This window comes from Epinephelus moara, chromosome 8 (assembly GCF_006386435.1).
Source record: "Epinephelus moara isolate mb chromosome 8, YSFRI_EMoa_1.0, whole genome shotgun sequence".
NCBI classification, from domain to species: Eukaryota; Metazoa; Chordata; class Actinopteri; order Perciformes; family Serranidae; genus Epinephelus; species Epinephelus moara.
In genome coordinates this window covers 16,837,108-16,853,812 of record NC_065513.1, presented here as the reverse complement: position 1 = coordinate 16,853,812, position 16,705 = coordinate 16,837,108, and the positions used below count along the sequence as shown (strand labels likewise).

General features: G+C 41.3%; 1 protein-coding gene across 4 annotated transcripts in view; it reads right to left on the bottom strand.

Moving 5' to 3' along the window:
- The window catches only part of trpm3 (transient receptor potential cation channel, subfamily M, member 3), a 182,272-nt gene that overhangs the window by 79,396 nt on the left and 86,171 nt on the right, over positions 1 to 16,705 (bottom strand). For all 4 annotated transcript variants that reach the window (XM_050051553.1, XM_050051550.1, XM_050051551.1 and 1 more), the window contains exons 2-3: positions 1,681 to 1,760; positions 107 to 308 (exon numbers count right to left, since the gene is read on the bottom strand). In XM_050051553.1, the coding sequence (XP_049907510.1) occupies positions 107 to 308; positions 1,681 to 1,760 (282 nt within the window). The remainder of the gene's footprint in view (positions 1 to 106; positions 309 to 1,680; positions 1,761 to 16,705) is intronic.

Genomic DNA, 16,705 nt, shown 5'->3' with positions numbered 1-16,705 from the left:
ACTGTCAGGTTGTCCTGTTCCTGTTTGCCATGGAACTATCCAGAGGCGCAGGGCTTCAGTAGGACACTGACAAAATGCAACACAGTTGATTTGTTATGGGAGTCACCATGGCTTTGTTGGAGTGTCCTCCTCCCTGGAACTCGATGGTGCCGAAGGCATCAGTGGGGCTGAGCTGTGTGTGCTTGCTGATCGACCACTTCTCCGACAGGCTGTCATTCTTGGCCAATCGTTCTGCCTTATCATTCTGACTAGATGAGATGCCCGGCGGCAAGCCCACATGCTGACCTATCAGACGACCACAACAGCACCTGTATGAGAGGAGAAGGTAAAAGCGAAGGTAAGATTGGTATATTGCACAGTCTGTAAGCTGCAAGAGAAGCAACTGTAGCATCAAGAGGAGGAAGAGAGAGAGGGAGAGATTGTGTGTGACTGAGAGAGGGAGGGAAAAAGCGTGAGAGCAGCCACAGTCATGTGCTTAGCAGTAAGAGGTGGGCATGGAGGAAGTGACAGCTTGTCATCTGACTTTCATCTCCTGATTGGGAGAAGAGGAGGAGAAGAGTCTGTAGGCCTCTGCAATCCTTTATTGGCTCTGTCTCTTTTTGTTTTTTCTGCTCCCTTGTGTTCTCCTCTCCTTCTCCCTCTCAGCAACCACAGGAGTTAGCAGAACGACAGTTATACGAATTGCAGTATTCCTACATGAGTACATGCTTATTCAGATGTACTGAACGCAGCTTTCATATTCTAAGTTTTAACCTTACAGGATGGAGTGGGAGCCCTGGGAGGAAAGGGAGTCGGGAGGCTTTGATTATCACTTCATGTTTCCGTCATCTCTTACCAAAGGTACTTTGCCTCCTTCTGCCTACCGCATCAACACAAGTGTTTCTGACTAAAAAGAGAAAAGTTGATTTGATCTTGAGGAACATCTCTTTCCCCTCCTCCCGGCTCCTGGCTTCCACCCGCTTTCCTCCAGTTATGCTAATCCTGTTTACCTAACAAACGATGCCATTTCCTGTGTGTGTGTATGAGTGTGTACGAGGGCCGGTACTGCAGGAATTAGAGCTGCCTCTCTGAGTTTGTCACCCAAAGCAACAACATCAGCTGTAGTAAAGACTTTGATAATGTCACTGTGAAAGTGACAATGCAGCGCAGAATAAAAGGAACATGGCAAAAGTGTAAAGCAGTATGCACCTGTGGGCTCATTCTTGACTGTTGCTTAAATTAATAACCTTTTAAAATGATGTGGATTATACTCCTCATGAACTGGCCTAGCCCTGAATTTCACATTGAAGGTTTTAAAATGTATAATGTCAGTATTTTGGCTCATTAGTGGAGAACATCTAACTGTGATGCAAATAGAGGCCACCGTGATATTACTCTGAGGCATGTTTTAAAAGGTCAGTAGTGAAACGGGGCTCTTAATCTGAGGTGGGCCATCGCATCAGCTAACTCAGTCATTAAGGTCTTGCAGCTTTTATAGCAAACAATGAAACAGCTGAATCCTTGAATTAAATACCTCTTTAAAGTAAAGAATTCTCAGACTTTAACGTACTTTCTTTCTTGCTTCTACTACAATTCAAAACAAAGGTAACTATCTGGAATTAAGAGTAATGTAATGTGCCTGTATACACAACAATGTAATGCACTGCGATTGTTCCCATTTAATTCACACACATTACTTACCTATGGGGGTCTTTGGCGCTCACTATGATATGAACACATTCTCTCTTGCTGAATGCTCTCTCTATCCACGATTTCTGTGCCTGCAGGAATGAAGACAGAAGAACTCAGTCAGCCTTTGTCAGATAATTGAGCTGTGACCTGAACAAGCAGGAGTGACAGCAGAAACAGGCTCAAATCATGAGCAGACTTTTGTTTGACTGAGGAGTTCACCTGTAAAAGAAAGCGCTTTCTTGTCCTTTCAGAAACAAGAAGGGTTGTGTTTGTGGTGTAAAATGACACGGTCTGAGATTTGTTATATGGAGACTCATCTCCCACTGTCTATTTCTCTGCAAGCAGCAGTCCAGTTTTGGGGCAGATGGCAAACCGAGCATGAAATGTTGGACCTCATGTCTTTTTTTTCGAAAGTACTAATTAAAAATTGAAATAAAAATCAGCAATTTCACATTTCAACCTGGTTTGAGAAATCACGGCACTCTGGAACTAGCACACACACACACACACACACACACACAGCAGAGGCACAGGCTCTCACGCATAATTCAAACGCTGAAGACACTCTGACAGAAATGTTTTATGCTATTCAGTGACTCCAGCCCAAACCGGATAAGATGAAGAGCTGGAAAAGAGAAAGCGGATGTTAAATGCAGTGAGGCAGTAAATTATGTCAGAGCTCCAGTCCTTAGATACTCTTATGTGCAGCTGGATGAGTGTATGTGTGTTTATAAGCATGAGTGTGTGTATTTCCATACATTATGTGCATGCTTTATATTCTTTTATTGTATACAGTATAGAAAGACTTCCTCAGCCAGACCATCCTCCTGTTAAACGGCTGTGTATGTTATCTGCGCAAGCAGCCTATTACGACCCATATTTACATTTACGTTTACCATCATGAATACTGCAACCACTACGACCTCTAGCAGTTGTATTAATAAGGATGGGAGCAAAGGAGAAGGTCAGGTGATGTAGTATAAGGAGTAACAAAGTCCACGTACAGACAAGGTTAGGGTGGATGGATGGGTCAAACAAACACAGAACTTTCACCCAGGTGACTGCTCTTTGTGTTACGAGTTACATAACAAATGTATTTATTTTAACTCAAACTATGATCTTTTTCTAAGCCTAAACACGTAGGCTGTGATCGTTTCACAATGTTAATTACTATTTAAAACTGCAATAGGTAGTGGGCACACGTGACTCTGGTTCTCTCCAGCACTAATATATATCATTTTTGGGAGTCATTGGCAAACAACATTTTCAGTCGTTAAGGTATAAGGAGATGTTGTCCTCAGCATAATGAAGCTAGTGCAATGGTGTATTTGTGACACTGTCATGCTCTGCAGTCAAAGCTGCTGCGGGTCTGAGTGACAGATTGACTGGAGCCAATTATCCTGCTACAGACACGGCGAGAAAGACACTGCGGAGCCACAGAGCTAACCTGAGAAACACATGCGGCACAGGATTTAAGCCTAATACACATCAGTGCAAGTGTCTCCACAGAAACATGCATGAATGCTTGTTACATGTCAACAAGGCTCAATGTACAACAAGAGGAAACATGTTGTATGTACTGTCGGAAACCTTCGTAGATCTAATAAGTAAGGACACTGTATCCAGAGCTTTATGACAAAAGTAAAAGAAATATCAAGTCTGCTTGTTTTATTTAAAGGGGCACTGCATTAACTAATGGCAGGAGACCTGGCAGCTTAAGTGTTCTTTCTTTGGTTTGATATATTTTAGTTGTAGCTGCTTGTTAAATCCTCTCCTCTATTATGCAGTTGAAAATGGAAGCACACAGGCATGGGGTTTCACTAAGAAGAGAAAATATGAGCTGCAAAGCGAGTCTTAAAATGTTACCTATTACACTGTTACTGTGAGAGAGTTCCTTTTGGTTAGACAAGAGGAAATTCATCAACTGCAGTTATTCCTACAAAACACTTGAAGACCTTTTTTTTTTGTCTTGGCTAATAGAAAGTGGCACATACTATAAACAACTCAGTAAATCAAGATCCAACACACTGAGGATTGGTAGACTGTGATTTGAATTGGGTGGAGAAGCAACCACCAAAATCCTGGAGAACACACACTCTTGCATGTCTTTTGCCAAAGTAAAAAATGATTAATCAAAAAGAGAGTTTGCTTCAGTCATTTATACTTCAATCAGTGCTTAAAAGGCAAAGAAACACATAAAACATTATAAATTCAGACAAGAAGGTGGATGGAGCTGTGGCATTTTGTCCCCATACTGCCGATAGACCAAGACTGGAACAGCCTTGGTCCAACTTGTTCCATCAGTCATCACAAATAAATCCTTTTTTCCCCTCTCTGTAATAAATGCTTTTATGTGTTATTTTATGTTGGTAATAAAATCCTATTCACCCAAAACAACAATTTGCTGTTTCTGTGGTTATGAGAATTTTACTCTCTGCCATTTATTACTTTCTACTCAGCGCTTTGTGGTTCAAAGGTTGCACTTCCTGGGTTAACACCACCGTTCCAGGAAGTGGACTATGTCTGTGTGAGGTTTTGTGGCGTTGGGGCACAACACCAGAGGTCCAGAATAGGACCGAAAGTCAGAGCGGGACAGTCACAGACAACCGGGAGGACACACAGACCAGACTCCCAACCCCACAGCAGAGGGAACACAACAGCCATGAAAACAAAAGGATGGTGCTTTTTTTCTGCTTTTTTTATTCTGGGAGAGTTGCCCCGGCTCTTCTCCCAGCCAGCAGAGCTGAGAGCTGCTTGTACAGGGCTTTCCCCACCGCCACGGCTACAACAACACACGCCCCATCCGCCTGACTGGCCCTGTCACACCACGGCACGCCAAAACCCACCGCAACTGGCCGCAAACAGGCTCGGCCTACACACAGGCACACTTACCCTAACACCAGACTTCCCACGATTAACCATTACTCTGGGGGGCTGGGGGGCTGCTTTTAGAGCTCACCCTGGCCACGATGACTCAGCGGGCCACAACAACGCCCCCAGCCCCATTCTTTCCCTGACATGCTAGAACGGTGTATTCATCCGCCAGCTCATCCTGGGACAAAGTAGATCTGCTCGATGGCAGCAGCAGCAGCAGCAGCAGCAGCAGCAGCAGCAGCAGCAGCAGCAGCAGCGTTTTTTTGGATTTGATTAGTATTGACAGGGCTGATGGCACAATCACAAACAGTCACGCAACACAAAAAGCCTTTTATGTTCTCTAAGCGAACCCTTGAACGAGACCACAGTAGCTTCACCCAGACAAAGATATAGTTCCCCTCGCACCCGTCTTTTCCTCTTCCCTTCTCTGCTTTTCCTTCCTTCCTGTATAGATATTGTATGCACATTTTCTCACTCACTCTCTCGCTCTTCCTCTCATGCTCTCTTGTGCTGCTTATGAGATTTGACATGGCATGATGAGATGGCACATGGCCTGCACTCCATTGTGTAATTAAGATTTATCACCAGGGCACACACGCACGCACACAAACACAAATGCACCAGCAGCGTGTTTGTGTGTGTGTAAGGAGTGACTGTGCGGCAAGTGAGCAGCATCTGACAGCCTGTTAGGGGTCTTGACTCCGTTACAATCAAACTCCGCCACCTCCACCCTCTCCCCCTTGTCCTCTCTTCCCCCTCCTTTACAATTGTGTCTCCTCTTTTTTATTGGCACTGGCAGGGAGCTGAATTGGGAACCATATCCAATCAACAGCCTAATCCCTTTTGCTCTCTCCCCCTTCCTCTCCACTTTTCTGTCTCGCTTTTCCTTTTAACAAACATGAATGACTCAGCTTTTATAAGGGCATATACGTAGGTAGCCTGTAGCACTTCTACATAAAGCAAGTTTTACCATCACACATTAGTTTCCTTGACAAGAGTTAATTAAAAACTGACATTTAACAAGAGCGATACACAACATGTACTGTCAGGATACTAAAACACTCTCCCTTTGTTTTTCTGGCACGTCTGTTTCAAAAAGTGATTAAAGCTAAACGTCAACTTTTCCTCCTGTGCTGCATTAAGGTTTTATGTTCCACTCTTTTTATAATAATTTTGGATTTACTTTTACTGCCATCTCGGTGATAAAAGTAAAAAAGAGACTTAACAGCTTCTAGAATTCTTCTTTTGGTTCACTTTGATGTTACACCCATCAAGAGTGATATCATTAGTCAGACACATAACATCTTTAAACAATCAGAGTCAGCAGACAGTGAACACACTCATGATCAACAAGGATGATCCAAGATGAGAACTTTTTTTTTACTGTTACAAAAGATAATTATCTTACCCTTAAGGTGCTTTTAAATGTGTCGTAATAAATAAGATACGATAAGGATGAAGTATACTTTATCTTATCTTACCTTAATATGACACAGTTAAAACACTTTCAGACTAAAACATAGCAACTCAAGAGCTAAACAGATGAACTCAGAACCATATGCATGTCTGTTTTTTATTCTTATCAGTGATATTTTCTGGTTAAAAAAAAAAAGAAGCAAAACACGACAGCGTTGCGTTTATGCTGTACTTTCAATCGTTCATCTTAAAATAAGCAACTGTGAAGAGCGGAGATATTTATCTTACAAAACAGACATTTCAGATCGAGCATTCACATACATACACAAAGGTCTGAATAAATAAACTGAAACAAGTAGCAACAGCAATCATACATAAAAACCCAGTAAACCAAGACACTGGGTTTAGAGAAGAGGACATAGTTTGCCAAAAGGGGAAAAAAACCCTGAGGTTGTTAAAAAGGTTTTTCAGAGCAAAACTGTGACATTCGTCTGGTTTTCATGACTCACCTTTAAAATGTGATGGGCTGCATTGTTGTGGCCTTCCTTTCAAAAGCATGGCTGAATGATGTGGTGTTAGAGGCATGATCCTAACTTAAAACTAAGATCACTGAACGAAACTGATCAGACCACCTCTCAGTTCACTGGCAACTGGTCCACTCTGGGACTATTAGCACTGCTGGTATGTGTGTGCGTGTGTTTATGTGTGTATGTGTGTGTGTGTGGGTGTGGGTGTGGGTGTGGGTGTGTGGGTATTCATGGTGCTGAAGTTACACACCCCAAAAGCCCTGAAACAGCTGGGAGCATGCGAATGAGCCAAAAAATAAAATTAAAAAAAATTAAAAATTAAAAAATTAAATATGCCACATCATGACATATGCTATCTATATATCCATCTATACATAGTGCACACAGTGCAACAATAATGTCTGACCCCTCTAAAATATTCAGAAGTCTGTAGGCTTTTCTTGAAACACTGTGCTTAGAGAATAACCTGCTGTCCTCCACCTCTCACAAGCACTTCACCTGATTTAGATTCAAATTAAAAGTGGACTGTCAGGCTGTGTGTGTGTGTCTGTGTGTGTGTGTATGTGTGTGCGTGTGTGAGTAAGAAAGAGAGAGAGCTAGAGTGGCAGAGAGAGAGAGTGCTTCATCTTCCTCAGCCACATTTCTGTCAGAGATCAAGACCGAAGGGGAAGTCTGAATGGCAAGAGAGCCTATTAGGTGGAGCAACATGACATTCACCTTCCTACTCACCATCTTTATTTTGTCCTAAATGACACACAGACACGCACACACCAGCACTAACACACACACAGATTTGTGTACGTGAGTTTTTGCCAGTGCATTTGCAGTTTTCCTGCTGTTTTTTTTTTTTTACAGTACATGGGCAGTTTATTACCTGTTTCCATCAAAGGGATTAATAGACCTGTACATAATAGAGACCTGGTTTAATTAGCAAGAGCCGTGGGGGAAACTGGGGACATAAGACTGTAATCTGAACTAAATGAGGTCTAACAATACACAAGCATGAAAAACGCAGAAAGGAAAGAGAATGTACTTTCCAAAAACTGTAATCCTTCTTAATGTAAAACACACACACACACACACACACACACACACACACACACACACACATCGACAACAAAATGTGAATGAAAGCGAAATCATCAGAAACAAAACTGCCCCAGATCCAGTGTGAATGAAAGCGTAATATATTCAGTGTCATGACAGACTCAAGAGTGCTTAGAGGAGTGCACCTGAGTCCAGACAGTCCAGATGCTACAAGGCACCAGAGCCAGGTGCGTGTGTGCGTGTGCATGCACATGATACACCACACACAGACACACACAAACACACACACACACACACCTATGAGCAAGTGGGGAGGATGGCAAGGTCATAATTCTGTGCTTGCTTATGCACTTGATTGTTGCCGGAAAGGGACACACACAAGCCTAAATACATGAACGTGACCTGTATTCAAAGTGTAGCTTTACAAAAAAGGGGGCAAAAAAAGCCCCATAAATAACATTTGCACACAAACACACTCTGTTGCACTTGTAGTACAATATATGTGCATCATAAACCAAACATACAAGCATCATTGTGTAAAGAAGACCCCTGTGTTTTCTTGATTTTACACTCTGTTTGCCAGGTAACAACCCTTTTTCTCTGTCTGCCACAACAAATGTGTATTATGTGTTAACAGTCTGGGCAGATTCAAATCATGAAAGCAGAAAAACATGCCAAGGTTATTTTTTTATATACTGTAACAAGATAAAATGTCTTTAGAGTATTCAGTACACAGTGCAGACAGTCCTGCTACAGCCCATTATTTGTCCTCCTCATGACAGCCAAATATTTCCAGTATTATTTTAATGTCCAGATCAGATCAGTCCCCTGCGACCACCTGCAGCATTGAAGCTAGCATTCAATCAGAGCTATTCAGCACCATACCTGTCCTTTCTATAAGAGTACAATGAGACACAGCAGAGTAGAGAGGCATATAAAATTGTCTGACACATGGCCTGTAGTTTCTACTGCCACATGCAAACAAGCTTTGTGTTATTAATATGTAGTCTAGTATGTTATTTTATTGCCAGTAAAGTTAAAACAGACAGAAACATCCATGGCTGGTAACAGACAAGATAAATATGCACATGTGCTTTACTCATCTTAATAGTATTTGGATGAGCAACAGAAAAACATAATATCTTGAGGAATAATTTGCAGTGTAACGGCAACTCTTTGTTGGTGCATGTTGGCGTCAGTATGAAGATTTTATGCCGTCCATTTTGTTCTCGCCTTTGCTACGGGATTATGTAGACAGCACCAGGTTAATTACTGTGAACTGCTGCAGTTTGTGAGATGAGTGTGAACTCTGACGCATATTAAATTTTGTGAAAATGATGTTTCTTGACACAAACAAATTTACAACCTAATTGATCAGATGAGCTTTTCAGCAGAGGTCATTTTGTCTGTCCTCTCCCATCCACTGGGTCTACTGGAAGCATGGCCGTATCCAGCTATGAGGTCACTGAGGTCAAGACCTTGGTAATTATTTCCTAAAAAACCCCGCTGTCTGAAGGGTGTTAAGCTGCTTGAAACTGACAACTATCAGTAAGACAGCTGTCTGTGCAGAAGAGGCAAAATGCCCTTTTGTCAGGCATGCATACCCAGTATTATCTACATGAGGAACTGCCCTACTCTGCCTCTGATTGGCTTTGACCGTGACATTTTTAAACTAACTAGGGATGCACCGAATATTCGGTAACCGAATATATTCGGCCGAATATTGCAAAAAAACACACATTTGGTATTCGGTGGAATAAGTTAAAAGCAAGGCCGAATAATAGCGGCGTGTTTTGATATCGCAATCAAACAGCGTGCCGTGATGGGCGGAGTAAAATGTCGGCAGTGTGGCGATCCCTCTGTCACCGCACTGGCATTTGCGACTAAAAATAGTTTTGATTAGGCTTAAATCATTCAGCACGCTGTGCGAGCAGCCTACAGATTTCAACCAGCAGCAGAAACGAAAGGCGAATCCCACCGATTGTGTGTTGAACGGGGGTCACAGACACAGACAGTAATGTATTCCTGTCAAATACGGTGGCCATCGGCTTAACGTTACCGGCGACGGAGAAGTCGGCTCCAATAATATCCTCTTCTTGGCGTGTGGACTGCCCAGAAGTACCTGAACAGCCGAGCCAGCCGANATTTTTGCTGTGGTATCGTGATACTACTCAGAACCGTGATATTTTCATTGGTATCGTACAGTGGGATCCAATTTTGGTACCGTGACAACACTAATCTGGAGGGGGTTCATCTGCGAAAACTAATGAAAAACTAAACAACGATATTCGGTATTCGGTACTCGGTATTCGGCCAAGCGCTTAATATTATTCGGCTTCGGCCACAAATTTTCATTTCGGTGCATCCCTAAAATTAACCCAGTGAGCAGCAACTTGTTGCCTGTGAGCACCAGGTCACCTGCAGGGAGCCAATGAGTCACTCACAGAACACATTCTAAAAACGTGTTCATACCAGCCATCACTGGTATCTCCGTGGTCAAATCAGTCGATGCTAAAACTGTAGTGCACCCATACACTCAGATTTATGGTAAATGCATTCAAAGCACTGATGCATAAAGAGAACCGGATACAGCGTTTGAGGTGGGCCCAGGCTCATTCCCATGCAAGTTACTCAGGTACACTAAAACGTACAGCTGTTAATTGTGAATGAGCATGTCAGAGTATGGCCAAGAGGCTAACTTCCAGTTTAGCCCGCCACTAACTTGAATTGGGATAAAGACAATTTAATTGAGTGGCTCTTCCAGACTTTCAAAATGCTATCAAACTGAATGGATCAAATCCTGATAGTGAAACAAGCCATTTAAGGGCGATTTATGGAGATCTCTTTCTTGATGTAAATCTTTTTTGGGCCCAAGAGCATCATATGACAGATACGCTCAAGAAAGAAGATTTTTTTGTATTTACTTAAAAATGTTATGTCAAGTGGTTCCACGTAACTTTGTTAAGTAGGTGTTAATAAACCAATTTCCATCCTATTTACTCAATAGAAAACTGGTTTATTTAACCTACTTAACAAAGTTATGTGGAACCACTTGACATAACATTTTTAAGTAAATACAACAAATCTGAAGTTGTAATTCTACATTTGGCCGCTATGTAACATTGGCTTCAAAGCAGGGCACTGTTCCTAGGGGCTTTATTCAAAAGGCAAAGGAGCTGAAGGAGAGAGCTAGCCTTGGACCTGGCAAAGATAGTGGAAAGGTACAATGTCCGGGTTTTCAAAATATGGTGTTAACAAAGGGTATATACAAAATAAATAAGATGGAAATAAAATTGACTGGATTATATTACACGTGTCTCTTAGAAATTCAAAAGAAAGTATCATAAAATTGTAAGGAAAATGTCTTTATTCTTTGACTTTTAGGTTGCAATGACTGATAAATTTGAGTTGAGGATATCTCTGACTGCATCTAGTCACAAAACCAAACATTTTTACTTATCAATTTAGAGATATTCCAAAGTTAAAGTCCTGTATTTGTACCTTGAATTAGCCACATTTCTCAATACTTGACATCTGAAAAACAGGTCAAAAAGAATTTGAGTAATATAGTAGACACTGGGTGTGTTTTAATTATATTTTGGGGGTTTATTTGTTATTGTATTACTCTTGCTAAATTTTCATAATATTTACATGTATTAATTCAAACCTTCAATAAATTTGCTCCTCCAGAAAATGCAGTAAATAAGCGCCATTAAAAGAGAAAAAAATATGGACCTCACTAATTTCTAAACCCTGGCTACGGCCCTGGCTGGAGGTGGTCTAGATGCTTTTATGCACAGATGTAATCCAGATGGAAGAGGTAAGGGTGTATGAGCTGGTTAAAGTATGGAAATGGCTAATGAAGAAGCAGAGGCAATATTTTTACACAGAGGATATGTGGTACTCTTAAAGTTCAGACTTGAGCAAATCTGAAACCCTGCAGATGGTGTTACTGACTGACCAGTCAACAACCCTACGACCCAGCAGACAAAATGTTTTTAGATCAGTATGCAATGTTTTAGTCAGTGGTTTTAGCTTTATTTTGGCCTTGCTCTTGGACTCAGGTTGGCCACAGTGAACTCCAACTGAATTGTTCACTTCAAGTTAAAATAGCCTTTTCACCTTCCATCTCTATCACACTCTTCTTCTCTTAATGATACTCTGAGTGACTCCATCTATCTCTGTTTATCTCTTCTCTCTTTCTCTTTCTCCTCCATCAAGTCCCAGTTTGTAACACCCCACAACAGCAGCCAGGAGAAAACCCAGCGCACCATATGTAACCCCGGAAATGAACAATATGCTATACAATGACCTTCACACGGTAGCCATCAAGGGTAGGTCAATGCATTGGTGGACAACACTAGACTGTGACTCAATACCTGATCCAGACCTGCAAAGGCCAATGCCAGCGTCATTTAGTTACAACTTGCATTCAGGATGAGGTCATTGCCTTTAAATGCAATCTTGTCAAGGAGAGGAACTACTTATGCAAGGGAAATAGCATTCACTGACCTGAACACACAAGCAAACTCTGGGTTTATCTTCCTGCAGGGTAGCTGGCGTGCATGAGTATGGACCACACACACCTACTCTCTGACACACATAAACACACAAAATGAGTTTTCCACTTGTTTCAGCATTTTACAGCTTAAGAGAGATTTGCATGTATAAACCACAAAATGGCAACAGAGTAACAATGCTGATTTACAGGACCAACTCCATTTGCGTGTGTGAATGTGTGTGTCACCGGTCAAGACGGACAAATGAGCTCATTTTTACCCTATTAGTCACTAGTTGAGGTATTTAATTATAAAATGACACAACAAACACCTGCAGACTGGAGGCTCTTTGTTGGTTAATCAGAACAAAGTGCAGGTAGTACTGTAGGCTCAGCATCAGTACAAACCAACACCAGGGCTGTCCTGAATACCAATTTTTGGGCTCCATAGCTTCAGTAGTAATTAACAGTGACTATTTTGAGCTTCAAGCGGGGGTGGGCTGAACATGACATGGGTAAGATTATTAGCATAAATGCTTATAATAATGGCTCCAAATCAAAGACAATGCCTGACAAGGTGCTGTGAAATAGAAGTGTAAAAACAGTTTTGGTGTTTCTGTTACACAAGTTAGACTGCGAACAGTCAGTTCAATGTCATCGTTAACAGCAGCTAACATCCAACACTGAGTTGTTAAACAGTCCCAACAAACTCATACTGGCACTAGAGCTACAGCGATTAGTCAATTCACTGATTTATCAATAAGTCAATTGAAAAAAATTAATTGCCAACTGTTTTTATAATTGATTAATTACTTCAGTCATTTTTTCAAGCAAAAACACTTAATATTTGCTGGGTCTAGTTTCTTAAATGTGAAAATTTGCTGTCTTTCTTTGTCATTCATGACAGTAAAAGTGTCTTTGAGATCTGAACTGATGGTTCAACCCAGTCTCACTCCAAAGTCATTGAAACCCAGCGCTTGGGCAGTGACTTGCAGTATCAGACACAGACAAAAAAAAGCCATCCTTTAACATCAGCATGATTCCCAGCGGGTCGGCGTTATAATTTAACGGCGCCCGGTGGCATCGGGGGAAACGCGGCTGGACTAGAATGAAAGGTTAAGGTGGTGAAAGTCAGAGTAGGGCAGGTGAGAGGGGTGCTGGATGGGTCCAACAAACACGACTTTCACCCCGTAGAGCAGTGTTTGCATCCCGTAAGATTCCAAAGCCAAACTCTGTTCTTTTTTCCTAAACCTAACCACTTGCTTTTGTTGCCTAAACCCACCCATGTGCATTTGTTGCTGAAGGAAAAAAGTCAGTTCACTGTGTTGTACTGACGTAGTGCCTTTATATTGAAAGAGACTGTATGTAAATGGTAAATTTCCTGTGACAACGGAAGTGTATTTTGAAAGAAGACAATGCATGTAACAGGCAGAACTTGACACGGTGTCCCAGAACATCAACAACCAATGCACCCAGGGTACCTTTCACATCATATCTGGACGTGGAAAGTCCATGACCACATGTCAATATGTGACGAGGTCGGAGTGAGAATGTATTGGCTTTTTTAACAGAAGAAACAATTAATTAGGATAATGAACCAATTGATAGTTGCAGAACTAAACGACACGACTCAACTCTGTCGTTAAACCCATTAATACCCATTAGGTAGCATTAGCCATGTGATGCTAAGAGGTTGCCCTGTCACTGTGTGTGCGGGCAGACTTTCACCAATTGTCCAACTGACTCTCACCGTCCCAAAGTTCTCATGATGAACAAAGAGAAAAGGGAGAGTATGGCAAGAAAGCACTGAGCAAACTGTGTGCAGCTCTACAGTAAACAAAGATGGAACCCATTTTTAAATATTAAAAAAATATTGAAAATCAATATGTGGCAGTCAATGTTGATATTAGGGTGGCCACCACAAATAAATCAATATATACAGATAATTTCCTTATTGTCATTTCTAGAGAACAAGTATCCTAATAGCCGAATATTCAGTTCAAGCCTTAACCAACACTTCCCACCTCTACAGAGCAGCTCTTCTTCGGTCTGGCAGACTGGAGGAAAGTTCCAAAAGTGTCAAACCCTCAACATAAGAGCAGACTGCCTCAGCTCAAACTAATCTTTTCCACCACTCAATTGTGCAAAATTGCAAAATGGCCAATACACAAGATAACCAAGTGCAGAATTGGGGTTCTCCTCTGAAGTGTTACACCGGAGAAAAGCCTCAATCCCAAACAACTTTTTTCCACTTCTATTCAGCAGCTCTCCTTCAGTCTGATAAACTGGAGGACAGACAAGGTAAACAGGTCAATACATGAGATAACCCAGTGCAGCCCAAACCAACCTTTCTCATCTCTCTACTCCCTTTCAAGATAAATTGAATAAAATGAAACTAATACAAAGAATATCAATACTTTTCATAATACCAGTGACAGAAAGACATATAAACTCATAAATACAAGAAACAGAATGAAGACTTATCCCTCCTGAGGCAGTTGCCCACAGTTTCATCATGCTCACAATGTCGTCCAATTAGAACCATGTCACAACCAAATTTTAAATATAGCTCTGTCAAATTCCCGACCTTAATGAGCACTAAAGATACTCATGGAACATTTATTCAAATCCTGTAATTTTTTAAGTGCCACTGGGAGTCTGTGTTTTAATCTCACACAATACACAATTTCACCCCGTGCAACCTTAAGCTGCAGAATAACAAGCCTGTCAACATGTTTCTCAAGTGTTTTACAGCATGTATTGTGTCATACACCTGCCAGAAACTGGCAAACAAAGCACTTTACACTCCAAAGACTGGCTCTTCTCCTTAGTGGTTACATTCAAAGAAATTCATGTGGCACATTTAAAGAGGCACTGTTTACATGAATATTTAAACAGATTTGCAGCAATTTTGCGTTTAATAGATAAAGACTGGGTATCATAAGATCCCATAAATCTGCTCCTCAATCTTAAATAAGCATTCCAGGCTGAATACACTCATATCCAGCGTCAGTGTTTGGGTTTGTGAAGCTCAATGATTTATAATCATTCTCAACATAAATGAAAAGATCAATGACTGATTATCTGTTTCTGACTTGTCAACTAAATGGCCTTGAGTTGACCTTCTCTGAAATGATCTGGCATTGGATTTCTGTTATCCTGATGCCAGTCTTTACTGCAGGATGCACTCAGGTTTATGGAGTGACTTATATGTAATTTACAGATCTGAATGCAGCTATATATTGTCCTATAAAATAGAAGAGTGTGGATAGAGTAAAATCCTTCAAGTAGCACTTGTGTTCGGGTCTGCGTGTGCTGTGCTTGATTTATATGAAATTAAATTAAAAGAGTATATACCTCCCAAAAATATATCACCCTCTTCAATATTTCATGTATTGATGGCTTTCTGTGAAAGAAGCCTGAGTGCACTTCGTCACTGTGAGTCACGTCCTTGGTGAGTGATTGTAAATCAGAGTGCAATATAAAATGGATAAATAGAGACTGTCAGAAATCCTGTGGGAAAGTCACGTGAAGATGGTGGCTAGAAATGTGAAAGAGAAAGAAACAGGGAGAAGGCTTTCACATCAGGGAGACCTGGCCCAGATCGGAGTACACTTGATCACAAAGTCTAATTCATTTAAACAGGAACAGGTTCACTTGAATAGGTGGTCTTGAGTATCAGGTGTGAAAACCAACTGATCCAAAACAGAAAAGTGGACTGCTATTTAACAGAAGCAGCAGTAAGCAGGTGCAAAGCCATATCTCAATGCTGTCCGTCTCCTCCAAAATCTGCACACTCTGAACTGTACGGCCATGTGTGTTAAAACAGGGAGGCAGGTGAGAGGGTTGTTCTCATTTTTTGTCTCCAAAATATAAACAATAGTAGGCATAATGCGAAGGTCACCCATTATGTGGGACTGGGATCTTGTGATGAATGCCACTGCAAACACAAATGCCACTTAGATGATGACACAAGTACACTCAGGTACGAAAAAACAAACTGAAAAGGTGAAAAAACAAACAGGGACATACAGGTACATATTACAGCTGTAGCTGGGAATGCATTGATCTAAACCACATGATCAGTATCGGTGCCGATACTGACCCTATTAAGCAGAGTGGGTCAGACGTGACCAGTCCACATAAAATACACCTTCTTATCAATGTTATTATTCAATTCAGAGCTTTAACTCAGTTATTGCTATTGCAATCTCCACCTCAATTCATTCAATTATCCCAATGAGTTTCATGTAGCGGAGTTTCAAGTTCAGACTTGTGAGAATGAGAGCACTGGTATCGGTTCAGTACTCGACAGGGGTCAGAATCTGTATCAGGCAGCCAAAGTTGCCTCAGTGCATCTCTAGCTGTGTTTTGCAGATGTCCTATATTGCAAATGTGTACTTTCATGATCATTTGTATGCAGAACAATGTCTTACATGTAGAGAAATATTTAATTGTTTGACTAAGGCAGAATATTAATAACAATGGTGCTCAGTTCTTTAAAGGATTAACAAGATATTGAAGTTCATCGCATTACACCTTTGGTTTTATCGACAATTTTAACCTGTTTTGGAACCGTCCCTCCTTTTACAAGCCCGACGGTGTCCACCCAAACAGGCTGGGCAGCCAGATGCTAACAGCAAACATTCGCCACGCTGTCCAGTATGCTCCA